This window comes from Chinchilla lanigera, unplaced genomic scaffold (genome assembly GCF_000276665.1).
Source record: "Chinchilla lanigera isolate Chin_1 unplaced genomic scaffold, ChiLan1.0 scaffold00094, whole genome shotgun sequence".
Lineage (NCBI taxonomy): Eukaryota > Metazoa > Chordata > Mammalia > Rodentia > Chinchillidae > Chinchilla > Chinchilla lanigera.
In genome coordinates this window covers 2,394,492-2,407,858 of record NW_004955495.1, presented here as the reverse complement: position 1 = coordinate 2,407,858, position 13,367 = coordinate 2,394,492, and the positions used below count along the sequence as shown (strand labels likewise).

Genomic DNA, 13,367 nt, shown 5'->3' with positions numbered 1-13,367 from the left:
CCCGAGGGTTCCTCTCCTCTTAAGCTCCAGAGTCCTGCACAGCCCTCCCCTGTGCCTCCTCTGTCCCCAAGGCTTCAAATAACCTCCATAGGCTAAAGAACCCCCCATTCCATGCAGAGGGTTTTTTTTTTCGCATTTTTTACATTTTATTGGTACAGTTTATTCATTTATTTATTTATTTGAAGGAAGAAAGGGGTTTTTTTGGTGTTTTTTGTTGTTGTTTTTTGGTCTTTTTGAGACAGAGTCTCACTATATAATTCAGGCTGGCACTGAACTCACTATGTAGCCCAGGCTGGTCTCGAACTCAAAATGATCCTCCTGCCTCAGCCTCCCAAGTGCTGGGATGACAGGCATACGCCACCACGCCTGGGCCCTGAAACGTCACACTGATCCTCATTCCAGACTGCAGTAAAGTGGAAGATGTCTGGGGCCTGGCCTGGGCCCACCCACTTCAACCCAAAAACAAACAGAGATGGCTGATTGTGCCAACCAGACTGGCTCAGCATAGCTCTGGGTGTGCAAGACCCACCCGGGGGCGGATGTCACCAGAATGATGTAAAAGAGAAATGAAAAAGGCAGGTTTGCTTCTGATCTCTTCAGAGGAGCTCAATCTGCCCTTTCACCTCAGATATCCTCTTCCGGCTTCCATCACAGACGCTTCGGCCTCCTGGTACAGACTGGCATTGGAAACCACACTGAGCTTCAGGCCTTCTGCTAGACCCTTCAGGTCCCCAGTGTCCCGACAGGCGTTTTTTACTCTTCCACACCAGACTCTGTGGGGAGCTGTTGTAAGCCAATTTTGTAAATTCTTACATATTCTTTTTTTTTTTTTTTTTTTTTTTTGGTGTTTTTGAGATAAGGTCCTGCTGTGCAGCCCAGGCTGGCGTCGAACTCACAACGATCCTCCCGCCTCAGCCTCCCGAGTGCTGGGATTACAGGTGTGCACCACCACGCCTGGCTTATATTCTTATCAAATCTGTTCTCTCTAGGAAGCACCAACTGACACAAGTGGGTTCAGTGCAGATTTCCGGGTGTCTGAAATTCCGTCCGCCTCCTTCACACCCCCCTCTCCTGGGCCCCCACACCCATCCAGCCTCTGCTGCAGCTCCCCTCTCCCAACTCCTTCCCAGCAGCTATAGAGGATTTTTTGTTGTAGTACTGGGTGCTGAACACAGGCCCTTTGACAGGGCTACATGAGGAGACCCTGTCTCAAAAAAAAAAACATTGTCCAGTTGGGAAAGACCGCCCACCATCCTAGGTGGTCTCCAAGTGGGCAGGAATAAGACAGGACTGGAAGAAAAGCCAAGTGACCACACGCCTGTAATCCCAGTACTCAGGAGGCTGAGGCAGGAGGATCACCAAAAGTTTGAGGGCTGCCTGGGCTACAGTAAGTACAAGACCAGCCTTAACTACATAGCGAGAAAGAAAGAGGGAGGGACAGGGACAGAGGCAGAGGCAGAGACAGAGATACACGGTGAACCCCAACGCAAGGCTACAACAGCCACTCCTGGGAATATAACTAGATGTAGTAGTCAGGAGCTTTGCAAAAGTTACGAGCGCTCCGGTCACCAAGCAGGCGCTCTGCGTCTCCAGTGCTCCGCTCATAATTTGCATACGCGTGGGCCCGGAGCTGGCGCGGAGGTAGGCGGGGCCTACTCGTCCCGTTGTCCTAGCTACGGCTGGGCGGGACCTGAGTGGAAGCTACACCTCCACTTCCGCCAGGAGCCGGAAGTCACTGTCTCCCGGGTGAACTGGCCTTTGCAGTAGAGCAAGCGAGTGCAGGTAAGGGTTTGCCCAGTCGGGCTTTGGGGCTGGACGGGACTGGGCGCCCTTCTGCTTCAGCTCACGGCGGGACCCTGATGCCTGCTTCAGGAGCCCCTCCCTGGTTTGGGTGCCACCCGAACGAGATTAATCCCCCAGACCCCAGCGTACCAAGTGGGGCATCTCTGCGCCTGGTTCATGCGGGCGGCGATCAGGAGGCGACGCCGAAGCCCCTGCGATCAGAGAGCCACAGCCCATTCTCCGCCTCTGGGGTCCGGGCAGGTTGGGTGGGGGAATCAGCTCTCTTCCACTACCACCCCGACGTGCCTGGACTTTGGCACGAGCCAGACCCCGATCCTGGGGCGGTGCGAGCGATTTGAGATCACCAGGTTCCCTGAGGTTCCGGGGTCCATCCGTAATCCGAGCCAGGAAGTCGTTTATTTATTCAACAAGTGGTTGCTACGTGCTTGGTGTATGCCGGGCGACAATATGGGCTGCAGACCAGGCTACATCTTACTACTCCCTCAACCTTCAGGGTCTTGGGACTGGTGCTTTCCTCTTTGTATCTCTTTTTTTTTTTTTTTTTGTCTTTTTGAGACAGGGTCCCACTATGCAGTTCAGGCTGGCCTTGAGCTCCCTTTGTAGCCCAGGCTGGCCTCGAACTCACAATGATCCTCCTGCCTCAGCCTCCCGAGTGCTGGGATTACAGAGGCGTGCACCACTACGCCCTGTTCCTCTTTGTGTCTCTTGGTCTCCTCCCTACTACACCCTGCAGCCCGGCTCTTAATAAAATCGTGGTGCGCCCCAGAGCCCTGGCAGTTGCTGATCCGCTGCCTGGAAATCCCGGCTGCCTCCTGCTATTCAGGCCTCGGCTTAAATAACAGCCATCTAGGAAGGGTCTTTTCCAGTCTCCACAGATCTGAAGTAGCCCTTCCTCAGAAACTTGTGTGAACTCTGGGAGCCTCAGAGTAAGTATTTACCAATATTTGAAATTCTTTCACCTTTTTTTTTTTTTTTTTTGAGACAGGGTCTCCATATGTAGTTCAGACCAGCCTTGAACTCAGTGATCCTCCTGCCTCAGCCTCCCGAGTGTTGGCATGACAGACATGCGCCACCATGCCTGGCTCAGCTCTGATTTATAGACAAGGGAACCTCACACAGAGAGCTTCTGTAATTTAGAGCTTGTTCTCACCTCTGCTATCCAGAACCTGTGGAGATTGTCTTATCAGACCTGGGAGGGAGCCTGGTACGCTGGTGCACACCTGTCATCCCAGCACTCAGGAGGCTGAGGCAGAAGGATCACTGAGTTTGAGGCCAGCCAGGGTTACATAGTAAGTTCAAGTTCAGCCTGGAATACATAGCAAGACCTCTGACTTCTGCCCTCCCCCTGTGCCCGCAGGTTCATCCACTCCAGCCATGGGACGCAGGAAGTCAAAACGGAAGCCGCCCCCCAAGAAGAAGATGACAGGCACCCTAGAGACCCAGTTTACTTGCCCCTTCTGCAACCATGAGAAGTCCTGCGACGTAAAAATGTGAGTGGGGGGGGCATCCTGCCTCAGTGGCTCCAGACCTCTCCCTTCCCTCTTCCCTGCCATCCTCAGGTCTGCCCGGGGCCTCTCAGCTTGGAAGGTGGCCACCTGCAAGCTGAAGGGTCACTGTCCGCCTCGGCTCGTTTCAGGGACCGCGCCCGCAACACTGGAGTCATTTCCTGTACTGTGTGCCTCGAGGAGTTCCAGACGCCCATCACTTGTATCCTTGGACGGCCGAGCTTCTTCGGGAGATGGGAGAGCAGGTCGGGTGGTCAGGGCTGGCCTGGCCAAGGGGAGGGGACGGAGGCCATGCTGTGTGCCCTGGTGCAGGGCGACGGCCAGCCAGAGGCGGGAGCACCTCCTGCGGTCTTAGCCAGGTGGCAGGGTACAAGGGCGGGGTCCAGTCGCCACCAATCCCCCTTGACTTCAGTGCCTCAGATCTGTCAGAACCCGTGGACGTGTACAGCGATTGGATAGACGCCTGCGAGGCAGCCAATCAGTAGCGACGCCGAGGACCCACCCCCTTGGCAGCCCCGCCTGCCGTAGGCCCGCCCACTGGGCACCGACGCAGAGACATTCCAGGGTCGGGGTGGGTCCAGGGCGGCCTTGGCCCCTGTGTGTCTGTGTGGTGGGTGCGAGAGTGTGTGCGCCCATAGGCTCGGGGAGCAGCTGAGGAGTTGCCAGCCCTCGGGGTCCTGACCGGGGCTCCCTCGGCTGCTCCCTCTTCACCCCCAGCCTCCCCGGGCTTTGGGCCTCAGTTTCCCTGACGGGCTTTTTCCTGGCATCCTCGCCGGGCAGGAGGTGGATGCGGGACTTCTCGAGCCTTGACAGCAGTCTGCCCCTGTGCCTTGGAGTTGAAACCCTGGTGCCCCGGCTCCCTTGGCAGAGCGAGCCAGCCCCCCTGCACTAACCGGCGGCCCCATTTCATCTTCCGGAGGAGGGAGGGCTGGGTGGGGGAAGCTGTCGGTCCTGAGCCCCTCAATAAAAGAGCCAGTCCAGATTCCTTGCCGTGCTGAGTTCTTGGGTGATTTCGGGGCGATGCATGACTCGGTGTGTACAGCAGTCAGTGAAAACGGGGGAGGAGGGATGGTGCTGCAGGAGCGTGCTAGGGGCTGCCTTCAAGACGGGCACCCCAGGCCACACCCAGCTCCCAGGGCTTGTCACCCTGGGAGGTGGGTGCCAGGGACACCCCAAGTTCACAGGAGGGGAAGCCCCAGAGAGCCGCAGCTGGCCCCTGAGCCCAGGAAGCTGGGCCTCAGCCCATGATCCACTTCCTTAAAAGTCCAGGGTCCGGGCGGAGGGGACAGACGGCGCGCTGACCATCCTGGGGGCGGTGGGAGGGAACACAGAAGAAGCCTTGAGGTCCACAGTAGGGACCTCGTGCCAGGGCGGGAGGTGCTGGCGGGATACACACGGCTGATGCGAGCAGCCGGGGGCCCCTTGGACAGTCGCGAGGGTGACGGCCCTGACCCTGGCCACCTGGACAGGTCCGGTGCCTCCGCTTGGCCCCAGAGCCTGGGGCGCACAGGGAAGGGTGCAGGAGTCTTTCCTGCTGGGGACGGAGGGGCAGGTGGCTCGGGCCTGCCCAGATGGTGACACGTACAAATAAATGCATGTCGGTGGCTCTGGAAGCCTCGGCCACCTGGCTGTGCTCCTGGGTCTGGCACGCGTCCCGCAGAACTACCAGGTCAGGACCGAGGTGACACGCCCTCCCTGGCAGTCCTGCCGCCGCCGCCTCCACCTCCTCCCAGAGGACCCTGCCGCGTGGCAGGCAGGCACCTGGGTTGGGGGTGCCCTCCAGGGCCCAGCAGGAAGGGCGCCCGCTCCTCTGACTCCCGCCCGCCCCGTTCTGACAGGCTGAGTGCTAATATGGTGCTGTTTGCACGAGGAGGCCGGGCCCCGGGCCAGCACGCATCCTCCCCGGCATAGCTTCCCGCCACCAGAGAGCCTGGAATCCGCTTTACGAGGCCCCGGGGGCTGTGCGTGTCAGCGTGTGCGGCTTCTGGTGTCTGTCTCCGCAGGCCCCGCGTTCCAGCCTCGACCCCTGTCCCGGGCCGGCCGCGGATGCTTGGTCCCTCTCATCTCTGCCTTCCCTCCCTGGAGTCCTGATGGTGGGTGGCTTCCAAGCAGGATGGCCGGGGCCCTCTTCACTGGGAAAATGGGATCCACTCGGAAGCGTAAGGAGGTGGGTGCCCCGGCCACAGCCTAGGGTTCTGGGCCGCAAGGCAAAGGCCAGACGTGAGCCGGGCACGCAGAGGTGGCTGTGCCCACAGTGTACCCTCAACTGCTCCCCGACGGATCACCGCCCGGCCTGAAGGCCAATCCTCCCAGCTTCCCCAGTCCCTACTGTCGGGTTTGCTCTGCCCACGATGGCCCCAGGACCCTTGCATGGCATGTCATGACAGCACTCCATGATATTCATGGGAGAAACAGGCCTGCCCAAGGTCACCGAGCCCAGTAAGCGATGATCCGCACCCTGTCCCGCCAGCCCCGGTGGTTGCTCTTCCTTGCCACAGAACACAGGCTTTTGGGAAAGGTGTGCGGACCTTGTGCCGTGTCCAGGGGTGGGTCTCAGCACTTGGAGTACAATGTCCACTTTTTCTTCGTGTGGTGCTGGTGGTGGAACCCAGGGCCTTTGCACGAGCTCCACAACTGCTCCCCGCCGAGCTGCCCTCCTCAGGGCAGTGTATGCTTTCTGTACATTGTAAGCGCAAGCGCATACGTTGCATGTGTGCGTGGCTGTATGTGAGACAGTGGGCACGTGTTTTGCATGAGTGTGTCAGACTGCACGGCCTGTATCCAGCCACGTGGCTGTGAAGTCCATGTGTGGATCTTTAATTTTTCTTGAGATAGAGGCTCACAATATAGTCCAGGCTGTCCTGGAACTCAGCGGCCTCCTGCCTCAGCCTCCCAAGTGCCGGGATTGTGGGTTTCCACCACCAGGCCCAGCCATGTGTGCATCCTGGGACACACGTGTGCACTCGGCTCCGGGACCGGGCTCATGGGAGACAGTTTCTCCACAGCTGAGGGTTGGAGGGTGGCAAAGGTTTGGGGGTGACTCCAAGGGGCGTGCGATAGAGATCCCTCACACACACAGTTGGCAGGAAGGTCTGCGCTCCTGTAGCAGGAACCGAACGCCCACTGATCTGACAGGTGCTGGAGCTCGGGCAGCCCCGAGAGAGACAGAAACGCAGCTGAAGCCTCAGTCACCTCCTGCTGCGCGGCCCCCTCCTAACAGCGTGGGGACCCCTGGCGGGGTGTATCCAGGCAGGACTATTCGTACGTGTGTGAGCGCCCCCGTGGCCCCAGTACCCAGCGTCCCCGACCGCTCCTGTGATTTTACAGCCATTTATTGTGCTCCAGTGAAATAAAAAAAGAAAGTGCTCGCGTTACAAACACCGCCGTCACCACCTACGCCAGTCGCCAGTCGCTGCAAACCAAACCGCGTGTGTCCGCTGCGTCTCGGGCATGCAGTTCGCTCCCGCCGCGGGAGGGGGCCGAGCCTGGGCTCTGGGGGCTTTGCTTGGAAAGGGGGGGCTCCTAGTCCTGGGGTACCCACTTGTGAGGGAGTAGGGCAGCTGGGTAGCTTTGCTCAGTGCGCCCTTCGGGTGCTGTCGCGGAAACCCCGGCTCTGCGTTGGGCCCTGCGGCGCTACAGAGAGGAGGCCCGCTTCCCCGCACACAGGGCCCCCAGACTGCTCTCCCCAAACTAACCCTGTAGGCAGGTGCCAGGGGCTGGGGACGCCATGCAGGGGCAGGGGTCGGCTGGGCCGGCGGGCTCCAGCCTAGAGCAGCAGCAGCAGCAGCGGCCCCGGGGCCTAGGCGGAGTTGTAATAGTTGTGCGGGTGGTGGTTGTGCACGGGCTCGCCCAGCTCCGGGTACTCGGGCGTCAGGCAGTACTTGGGGTCGTACACCTGGCGCGGCAGCCCGTACACCGTCATGCCCCGCTGCGAGGCGCCCTTGTTGCTGCCCATCTGCAGGCTGACATTCAGCATGTCACAGTGCTCCATGCCCAGGCCAGGCTCGAAGATCTGCCGCTTGGTGCCAGGTGCCGTCATGCCAGCCTGTGGAGGAGGACAGGGAGGTTGGGCCGTGGGGACAGCGGGGGCCTGGGCCTGGCCGGCGCGCCGCGCAGCTGCCCGCTCACCTGGCTGGCCCCCTTGTTGGTGCCCATCTGCAGGCTGATGGTGGCCTGGTCCAGCGGCTGGTCCGTGCCCAGCTTGGGGTCATAGAGGTGGCGCCGGGTGCCGTAGGCTGTCATGCCCTGCTGGCTGGCAAACTTGTTGGTGCCCATCTAGAAAGGCAGAGGGAGAATCACCCCGAGGACCAAAGTCTCCCCAAGCGTGAGGCACTACTGCCACCTTCAGGGGACAGGCTAGAACCGAGGCTCAGAGAAACGGGACTCATGGCTAGCGTCTCCTAAAGGGGGCTATCTGGGAAGTGAGCTAGCTTCTCCGGCCTCAGTTTCCCTCTTTCACAAAGACAGGACCTACCCTCGGGTGACGGGCAGAGGGAGGGATTTGGTCAATGGAAAAATGCAGAAAGCCAGGCGTGGTGGCGCATGCCTGTCACTTTAGCGCTCAGGAGGCTGAGGCAGGAGGATCGCTGCGCATTCAAAACCAGCCTGGGCTACACAGTGAGTTCAAGGCCAGCCTGGACTACACAGTGAGACTCTTGTCTCGAACGAAAGAAGCAGGAAAGACAGAAAGAAAAGAAAGAAGAGCACATAATGCCTAGCCTATAGTTAATGCCAAACACTCTGTGCCCGCGGCCCAAGCTGCCCTCCCGTGAAGCCCAGGGTGAGGAAGGAGCAGGACCTGCAGCCCGATGATGTTCCGCCCTTCTCTCAGCTTCTCTGGCTCAAATTTCCGCTCCTGCTTCTCAGCATACTTCACCCCGACATTCACCTTGTTGCCTTTCGTCTTGGCCTGGGGGTGGGTGAGGGGCCAGGGACCCCTTAGAAATTCCGCAGCACCGCTCTCCCGGGAGCCCCGCCCAGCATCCACCCCGGCCCCCGCTCACCATGCTGGCCAGGGCCAGGAGCGTGGACTGCACCTGGGTGTGGTTGGTGTTCTCAAACAGGTCGTTGGCCTCGAAGATGTCGTGGGGCTTCACCCCGTACTTGGTGATGGCCTTGATGAAATTTCCGATGTTCTCCAGCTGCAGGGAGCGGGGGCGTCAGGGGCAGAAGCGGGTGTGAGGGGCGTGCAGCCAAGCGCTTGCGTGCCCTTACCTGGTGCCAATTTTGGGTCGACTCATTCACCTTCTTCACCGAGCCCGGCTGGAGCTTATTGATGAATCTATAAAAAGGCAGGCAGGCAGCTCTCGGAGGCATCCGGCCAAGCCACCCCACCCCAGCACACCCTCGCGGTACAGAGAAAACCAGGTCACCCTCTGCAAAGTCCCTGTGCCACGGCATCTCCTGCCTCTTGTCCTGCTTTTCCTGCAACCTGATTGACTGACTGAGCTGTTTTGAGACAGGGTCTCACTATGTAGTCTGGGCCGGCTTTGAACTCATTACATAACCCAGGCTGGCCTTGAGCTCGCTGTGATCCTCCTGCCTCAGCCTCCCCCGTGCTGGGATGACAGATGTGTGTCGCCACGCTCGGCTTCCTATGTCCTCACTGTTGGCCATATCTCAGTAACTTTTCTCCTGAGGCTGTGGGAGGGAGCCCACGAGGGCTGTCCCCCGGCCACCCGCGGCCCTTTGGGGAATCTCATCACTGTCTTGATTTTGGGGGCCCTGGATTTGCTAGCGACTCACTCCCCAGTGTCTCCCCGTGGCTCAGACCCCTCCATCCCCAATCTCGCTCCTGCCAGGGGTCTCACATCGGTTTTAAATCGCGCACACCCTACCCCGGACCCCCTCCTAGCCACGCTCCTCCACCCTCCACCCTTCCTGGCTTCGTAAATCAGCGTCCACCCTTCCAGGTGCCCAGCCAAAGCCAAGGTGCTTGCGCTTGACACCCGCCCTTTCCCTGTCTCCAGCCCCACATCTGCTCCCTCAGCAAGTCCGCTGGCTCAGGCTTCCACCCCGCCCTGCCCTGGGCCACCGCTGCGTCTCTGCTGGCAGTGGCCACCCAGGTGCCTCACCTTCCGCCTCATAGCAGCCAGGAAAAAAAAACCAAAAAACTTTAAAAACCATCAAGGAGGCTGCATGGTGGCACATGCCTGTAATCCCAGCTACTAGGAAGCTGAAGCAGGAAGATCACAAGGTTGATGCCAGCCCAGGGCATTTAGCGAGACCCTGTCTCAAAATAAAGTAAGGGGGGCTTACCTCAGCAGTACAGCACTTGTCTGGCCCTGCATGAAGCCCTGGGTCCATCCCCAGCACCCGCACACAAAACGCAAATTACTCTCCAGTTCAACGCCCCCGCCCAAGTGACTTCCCATTGCCTTCAGAATAAAACCCAAACCCCTTTGGTTTTTGTTTGTTTGTTTTCAAGATAGTCTTGCTCTGTGGCTCAGGCTGGCCTGGAATTCACAGCGATCCTCCTGCCCCAGCCTCCCAAGTGCTGGGATTTACAGGCACGTGACACCATGCCTGGTTTAAACTCCTTTGCATGGCTAGCCATCCTGCCTGGCTGGGCTGCAGTTAACTCCCTGACTTACCCCACTGCACTTCCCATCCTCTGGCTGCAGGGCCTCAGGGCCTTTGCACTGGCTGTCTGTGTTGTCTACTGGTTCTTCTCTCAGATCTGTGCCCCACCCCCTTCCCCAGAGTCCTCTGAGGTCTGGTTCAGTCAGATGTTACCTCCTCAGCAAGCCCTCCCAGAATGCCCATGGGGAACTATACGCCCATCATGCGTGTGATTATCCGACCGATTCCACCTGTCTCTCCCCCGGGATCAAGGCTCCCTGTGGGCTCTGCCTGGAGTGTGGCTCCCCGGTCCTGTGCCTAGAACAGCGGCCTGCACACCTGGGGCTCCTTAAGTGCTTGCTGCGTGAGTGAGTGAGTGAAGGAATGAATGAGTGAATGCTGCGTGGGTGAGCTAACTCCCTACTCTTTCTTTTTTTTGAAACAAGGAACAAGATAAGCACCCACAACTCCTCCCTCGCAGCACCTAAGACTTTGAGTTTTTGTTTGTTTATTTTGATGTTTTTTGAAGCATGTCTCACTAAGTCACTAAATTGCCCAGGTTGGGCTACAATTTCAGATCCTCCTGCCTCAGCCTCCCAGAGTGCTGCTATGACAGGCATGCACTGTCACACCTAGCCGAACCTCAGTTTTCTCTGCCTGTTAAATGGGCACGATAACTGTCTAGATTGTTTGGAGGTCTCAGGTAGAAAGGGTTCAAGCCAGCCGGGTGGTGTGCCTGGAGGCAGTTGGGAGCTCCTTGGTGGCGGGGGCCGGGCCCATGGCGGCCCCACTCACTCGCACAGGATGATGCCGTCCTTGAGGCCGTCCATGAAGTTGTTGCCGATGCGGCGCCCGGTCACACCCTCGATCCACTCCCGCAGCTCCTGTTCCCGCTGGTGGTCATACTTCTGGGCCAGCTGGGGCGGGGGGCACAGGCGGCAGTGAGGGTGCAGACCACAGAGAACAGCTTTGGCTGCCTGCGTCCCAGCCGAGCCCTCCTGGGCCTGATCTCCCACCCGGTACCACCCCAACTAAGGCGATTCTGTCCCGGCATCCTGGGGGGCGGGGGCGGGGCTGAGGGCCAGGGCTGAGGTGGCACCTGCCCAGGGGGCCATTCCGGGCATTCTGAGGTTTGGCACCAGAGAATGAGGACAAGGGGGGTGAGGAGCCGCGTCCTTGGTGGGGGGGCGGTGCCTGGCCTCCTGGTTCCCCCTGCGGGCCAAATTGGGGTTTAGCTTTCCCTGGCCCTGCCCCCCGGCACCCTCCAGCTGGCAGAGGGGTGCCTGGCGCAGGGGGGAAGAGAAGCTAGAAAGGAGGAGCCCCCAGGTGCTGGCTGGCTGGGCCACCACCAGCTCCTGACTCCACCCCACCACAACCGCGGCTCAGGCTCTGGCTAGAAGTGGGGCTCGCCTGGGTCTCACCCCGACCCTTGCCTGTCTGTTTTGTTGGTGGTGGTGGTATTTTGAGACATGGTCTTGCTCAGTAGTTCAGGCTGGCCTTGAACTCCAACTGATCCTGCTGCCTCCACCTCCCCAGTGCTGGAATGACAGGCGTGAGCCACCTCGGCTCTGTCTGTATTTTTCTTTCTTTTTGAGACAGGGTCTCACTGTGCAGTTCAGGCTGGCCTCAAACTCGAGGTGATCCTCCTGCCTCAGCCTTCTCTCTGTATTTCTGTCTCTCCCCAGCGCTGTCTCTCCTTCCCGGGCTCTGTGGCAGGGTCCCTGTCTCTCTCTGGGTGGCCGGCACCTGTTCCGGGGTGCTGGGGCTCACAGCTTTGCATCGAATCCCTGCAGGGCAGTTTCTCACCTCTGACTCCAGGGTCCCTGGCTGTGCAGGGAGGGGGTGGGGCTGGGCCGTCCGTCTGCCTCCCCTCTGCACCGCTCCATTCCTGTCTCCCTGCCCTCCTGCAGCTCGGCCTCCCGGTCCCCTCTCCTGCGTCCCAGCATCCTTGCCCTCAGCCTTGCCCCCCGCCCCCGTCTTTCTCCAGAAGCCCAGATCCTCGGGCACCGGGCTGCCCGTTCCCCTGAGTAGGGGGAGGTGGGCAGGGGCGGCCCTCACCTGCCCTAGCCCCGCGGTCCCCCTCCCCGCCAGCCCGGCTTTATAAAGCAAACCAGCCCTTATATAGAGCGCCCGGCTCCCCAAGGCCGCCTTATATGGCGCGGCGGCTCCGCGCGACTCTGGGGCCGGCGCTGGGGGGAGGGGGCGGCGCTGGGATCCGATTCCCGCCTGGCACCCGTCCCTCCTCCAGCCGAGGGTCCCCCGTCCAGGGTGCAGTCCCAGCTCCCCGCTTCCTCGCTCGGAGACCCTAGGAAAAGCCTCCCCGGCCTCAGTGTTCCTCTCTGTCAAATGGGGCTGGAGCCCCTCCCCCGGCGAACCTCTCCAAAGAGTCCAGGGGAGGGAGACTTGAAGTCCCCTAACCTGGAGAAACTGCTGCCCTCCTGGTGTGTGCAGGGGTGCAAGGAGAGGGGTTCAGTCCAAGGCCAGCTCTGCACTGCCTTGCCTAGGACCCCAGCGACTGGCCTTGCCTCTCTGAGCCTCAGTTTACCCATTCGCGGCACGAAGATGGTCTCCCAGTGTCTTCCGAGCTCTTCAGTAAGGAGACCCCTACCTGGAGCCCCTGACACCCCCTCCTTCCCTCCCCGACTGTCTCCCTCCTCCTCCTGACCTCCCGAGCGTTCTTTAGCTCCCAGGAACCCCCAGTCTCAAGCGCCCCCCAATTTCTTTGTCAGGCTGCAAGAAAAATCAAGTCTTCCCCGAGAGTGCCCCCCCAGGAACGCACAGAGTTGTCAGAGGACTTTGATAAACTAGGGGTCTTTGTAAGGCAGCTGCCCCTCTGCTTGTGGGTGGCTGGGTGCCCCCTACTCTGCCCCTCAAAAATAGCTGAGAGCGCTGGGCTGTTCCGGAGGGCGGGGGGAGACAGCCCCTACCCAGCAGACACCCACCTCCCGATCAGGTTCCAAGTCACGTGTGACAGGCAGAAGGGGGTTCAGGGGACCCCGAGAGCTTCTGGCCGGGCAGGGGCTTACCTTGTTCTTGACCTCCGCTGACAGCCCGTAGGCGGGGCCCCGGTTGAAGTGGGCAGAAGACATGCTGACCGGTGCGCTCCGGCTGGGCAGTGGGGGGTCGCCGAGGACCAAGGTGGCAGCAGCCGAGGCTCCGTCTGCACCCTGCTCACACGTTTTTGAAGCTCCGGAGGCGCCCGGGTCTGTCCCAAGGCCGTCCCATTGGGCGCAGGGCCTGCCGAGGGGCGGGGCGCCCCACCTTAGCCACCCCCCTTCTCTCGTGATGTCAGGGCCTTGGTATTGGGAGCTGATGGTGTCAGAGTTTCCGCCTGGAGGGGCAGCGTGCGTTTTTCTGGGAGAGGGGCTTGGTCAAGCCGACACCAGCTTTGTCCCGTCCTCCCCCGCGCTGGCCCTGGGTCCCTGGCCGGTCTCTGAGGCTTTATCTCTGAGGTCATCAGTTCCCCTCTCCGCTCCTGAGGCAGTGGAAGTTGAAGCA

At 60.2% G+C, this 13,367-nt stretch overlaps 2 protein-coding genes and 1 long non-coding RNA gene across 5 annotated transcripts in view; 1 reads left to right on the top strand and 2 right to left on the bottom strand.

The window, feature by feature from the left end:
• LOC106146781 overlaps positions 1 to 2,378 on the bottom strand; it is a 3,356-nt gene extending 978 nt beyond the window's left edge. Inside the window, exons 1-2 of the long non-coding RNA XR_001231346.1 lie at positions 1,933 to 2,378; positions 624 to 783 (exon numbers count right to left, since the gene is read on the bottom strand). This is a non-coding gene — a long non-coding RNA (uncharacterized LOC106146781). The remainder of the gene's footprint in view (positions 1 to 623; positions 784 to 1,932) is intronic.
• Elof1 (ELF1 homolog, elongation factor 1) lies at positions 1,677 to 4,293 on the top strand. 3 transcript variants are annotated; one of them, XM_013505116.1, is made up of 5 exons: positions 1,726 to 1,782; positions 2,670 to 2,729; positions 3,161 to 3,293; positions 3,440 to 3,510; positions 3,729 to 4,293. In XM_013505116.1, the coding sequence occupies exons 3-5, from the start codon at positions 3,178 to 3,180 to the stop codon at positions 3,791 to 3,793; spliced, it is 252 nt and encodes an 83-aa protein (XP_013360570.1). In that variant the 5' UTR covers positions 1,726 to 1,782; positions 2,670 to 2,729; positions 3,161 to 3,177; the 3' UTR covers positions 3,794 to 4,293. The 3 variants fall into 3 exon arrangements, with proteins under 3 accessions (XP_005405731.1, XP_013360570.1, XP_013360571.1); XM_005405674.2 differs by lacking the exon at positions 2,670 to 2,729 and having other exon boundaries at positions 1,677 to 1,782; XM_013505117.1 differs by lacking the exon at positions 1,726 to 1,782 and having other exon boundaries at positions 2,448 to 2,729.
• A 2,329-nt stretch (positions 4,294 to 6,622) lies between these two features.
• Cnn1 (calponin 1, basic, smooth muscle) lies at positions 6,623 to 13,135 on the bottom strand. The gene is made up of 7 exons (XM_005405673.2): positions 12,896 to 13,135; positions 10,665 to 10,786; positions 8,523 to 8,589; positions 8,312 to 8,449; positions 8,107 to 8,217; positions 7,437 to 7,583; positions 6,623 to 7,353 (listed from the first exon to the last, which is right to left on the bottom strand). The coding sequence occupies exons 1-7, from the start codon at positions 12,956 to 12,958 to the stop codon at positions 7,108 to 7,110; spliced, it is 894 nt and encodes a 297-aa protein (XP_005405730.1). The 5' UTR covers positions 12,959 to 13,135; the 3' UTR covers positions 6,623 to 7,107.
• Positions 13,136 to 13,367: the final 232 nt, after the last annotated feature.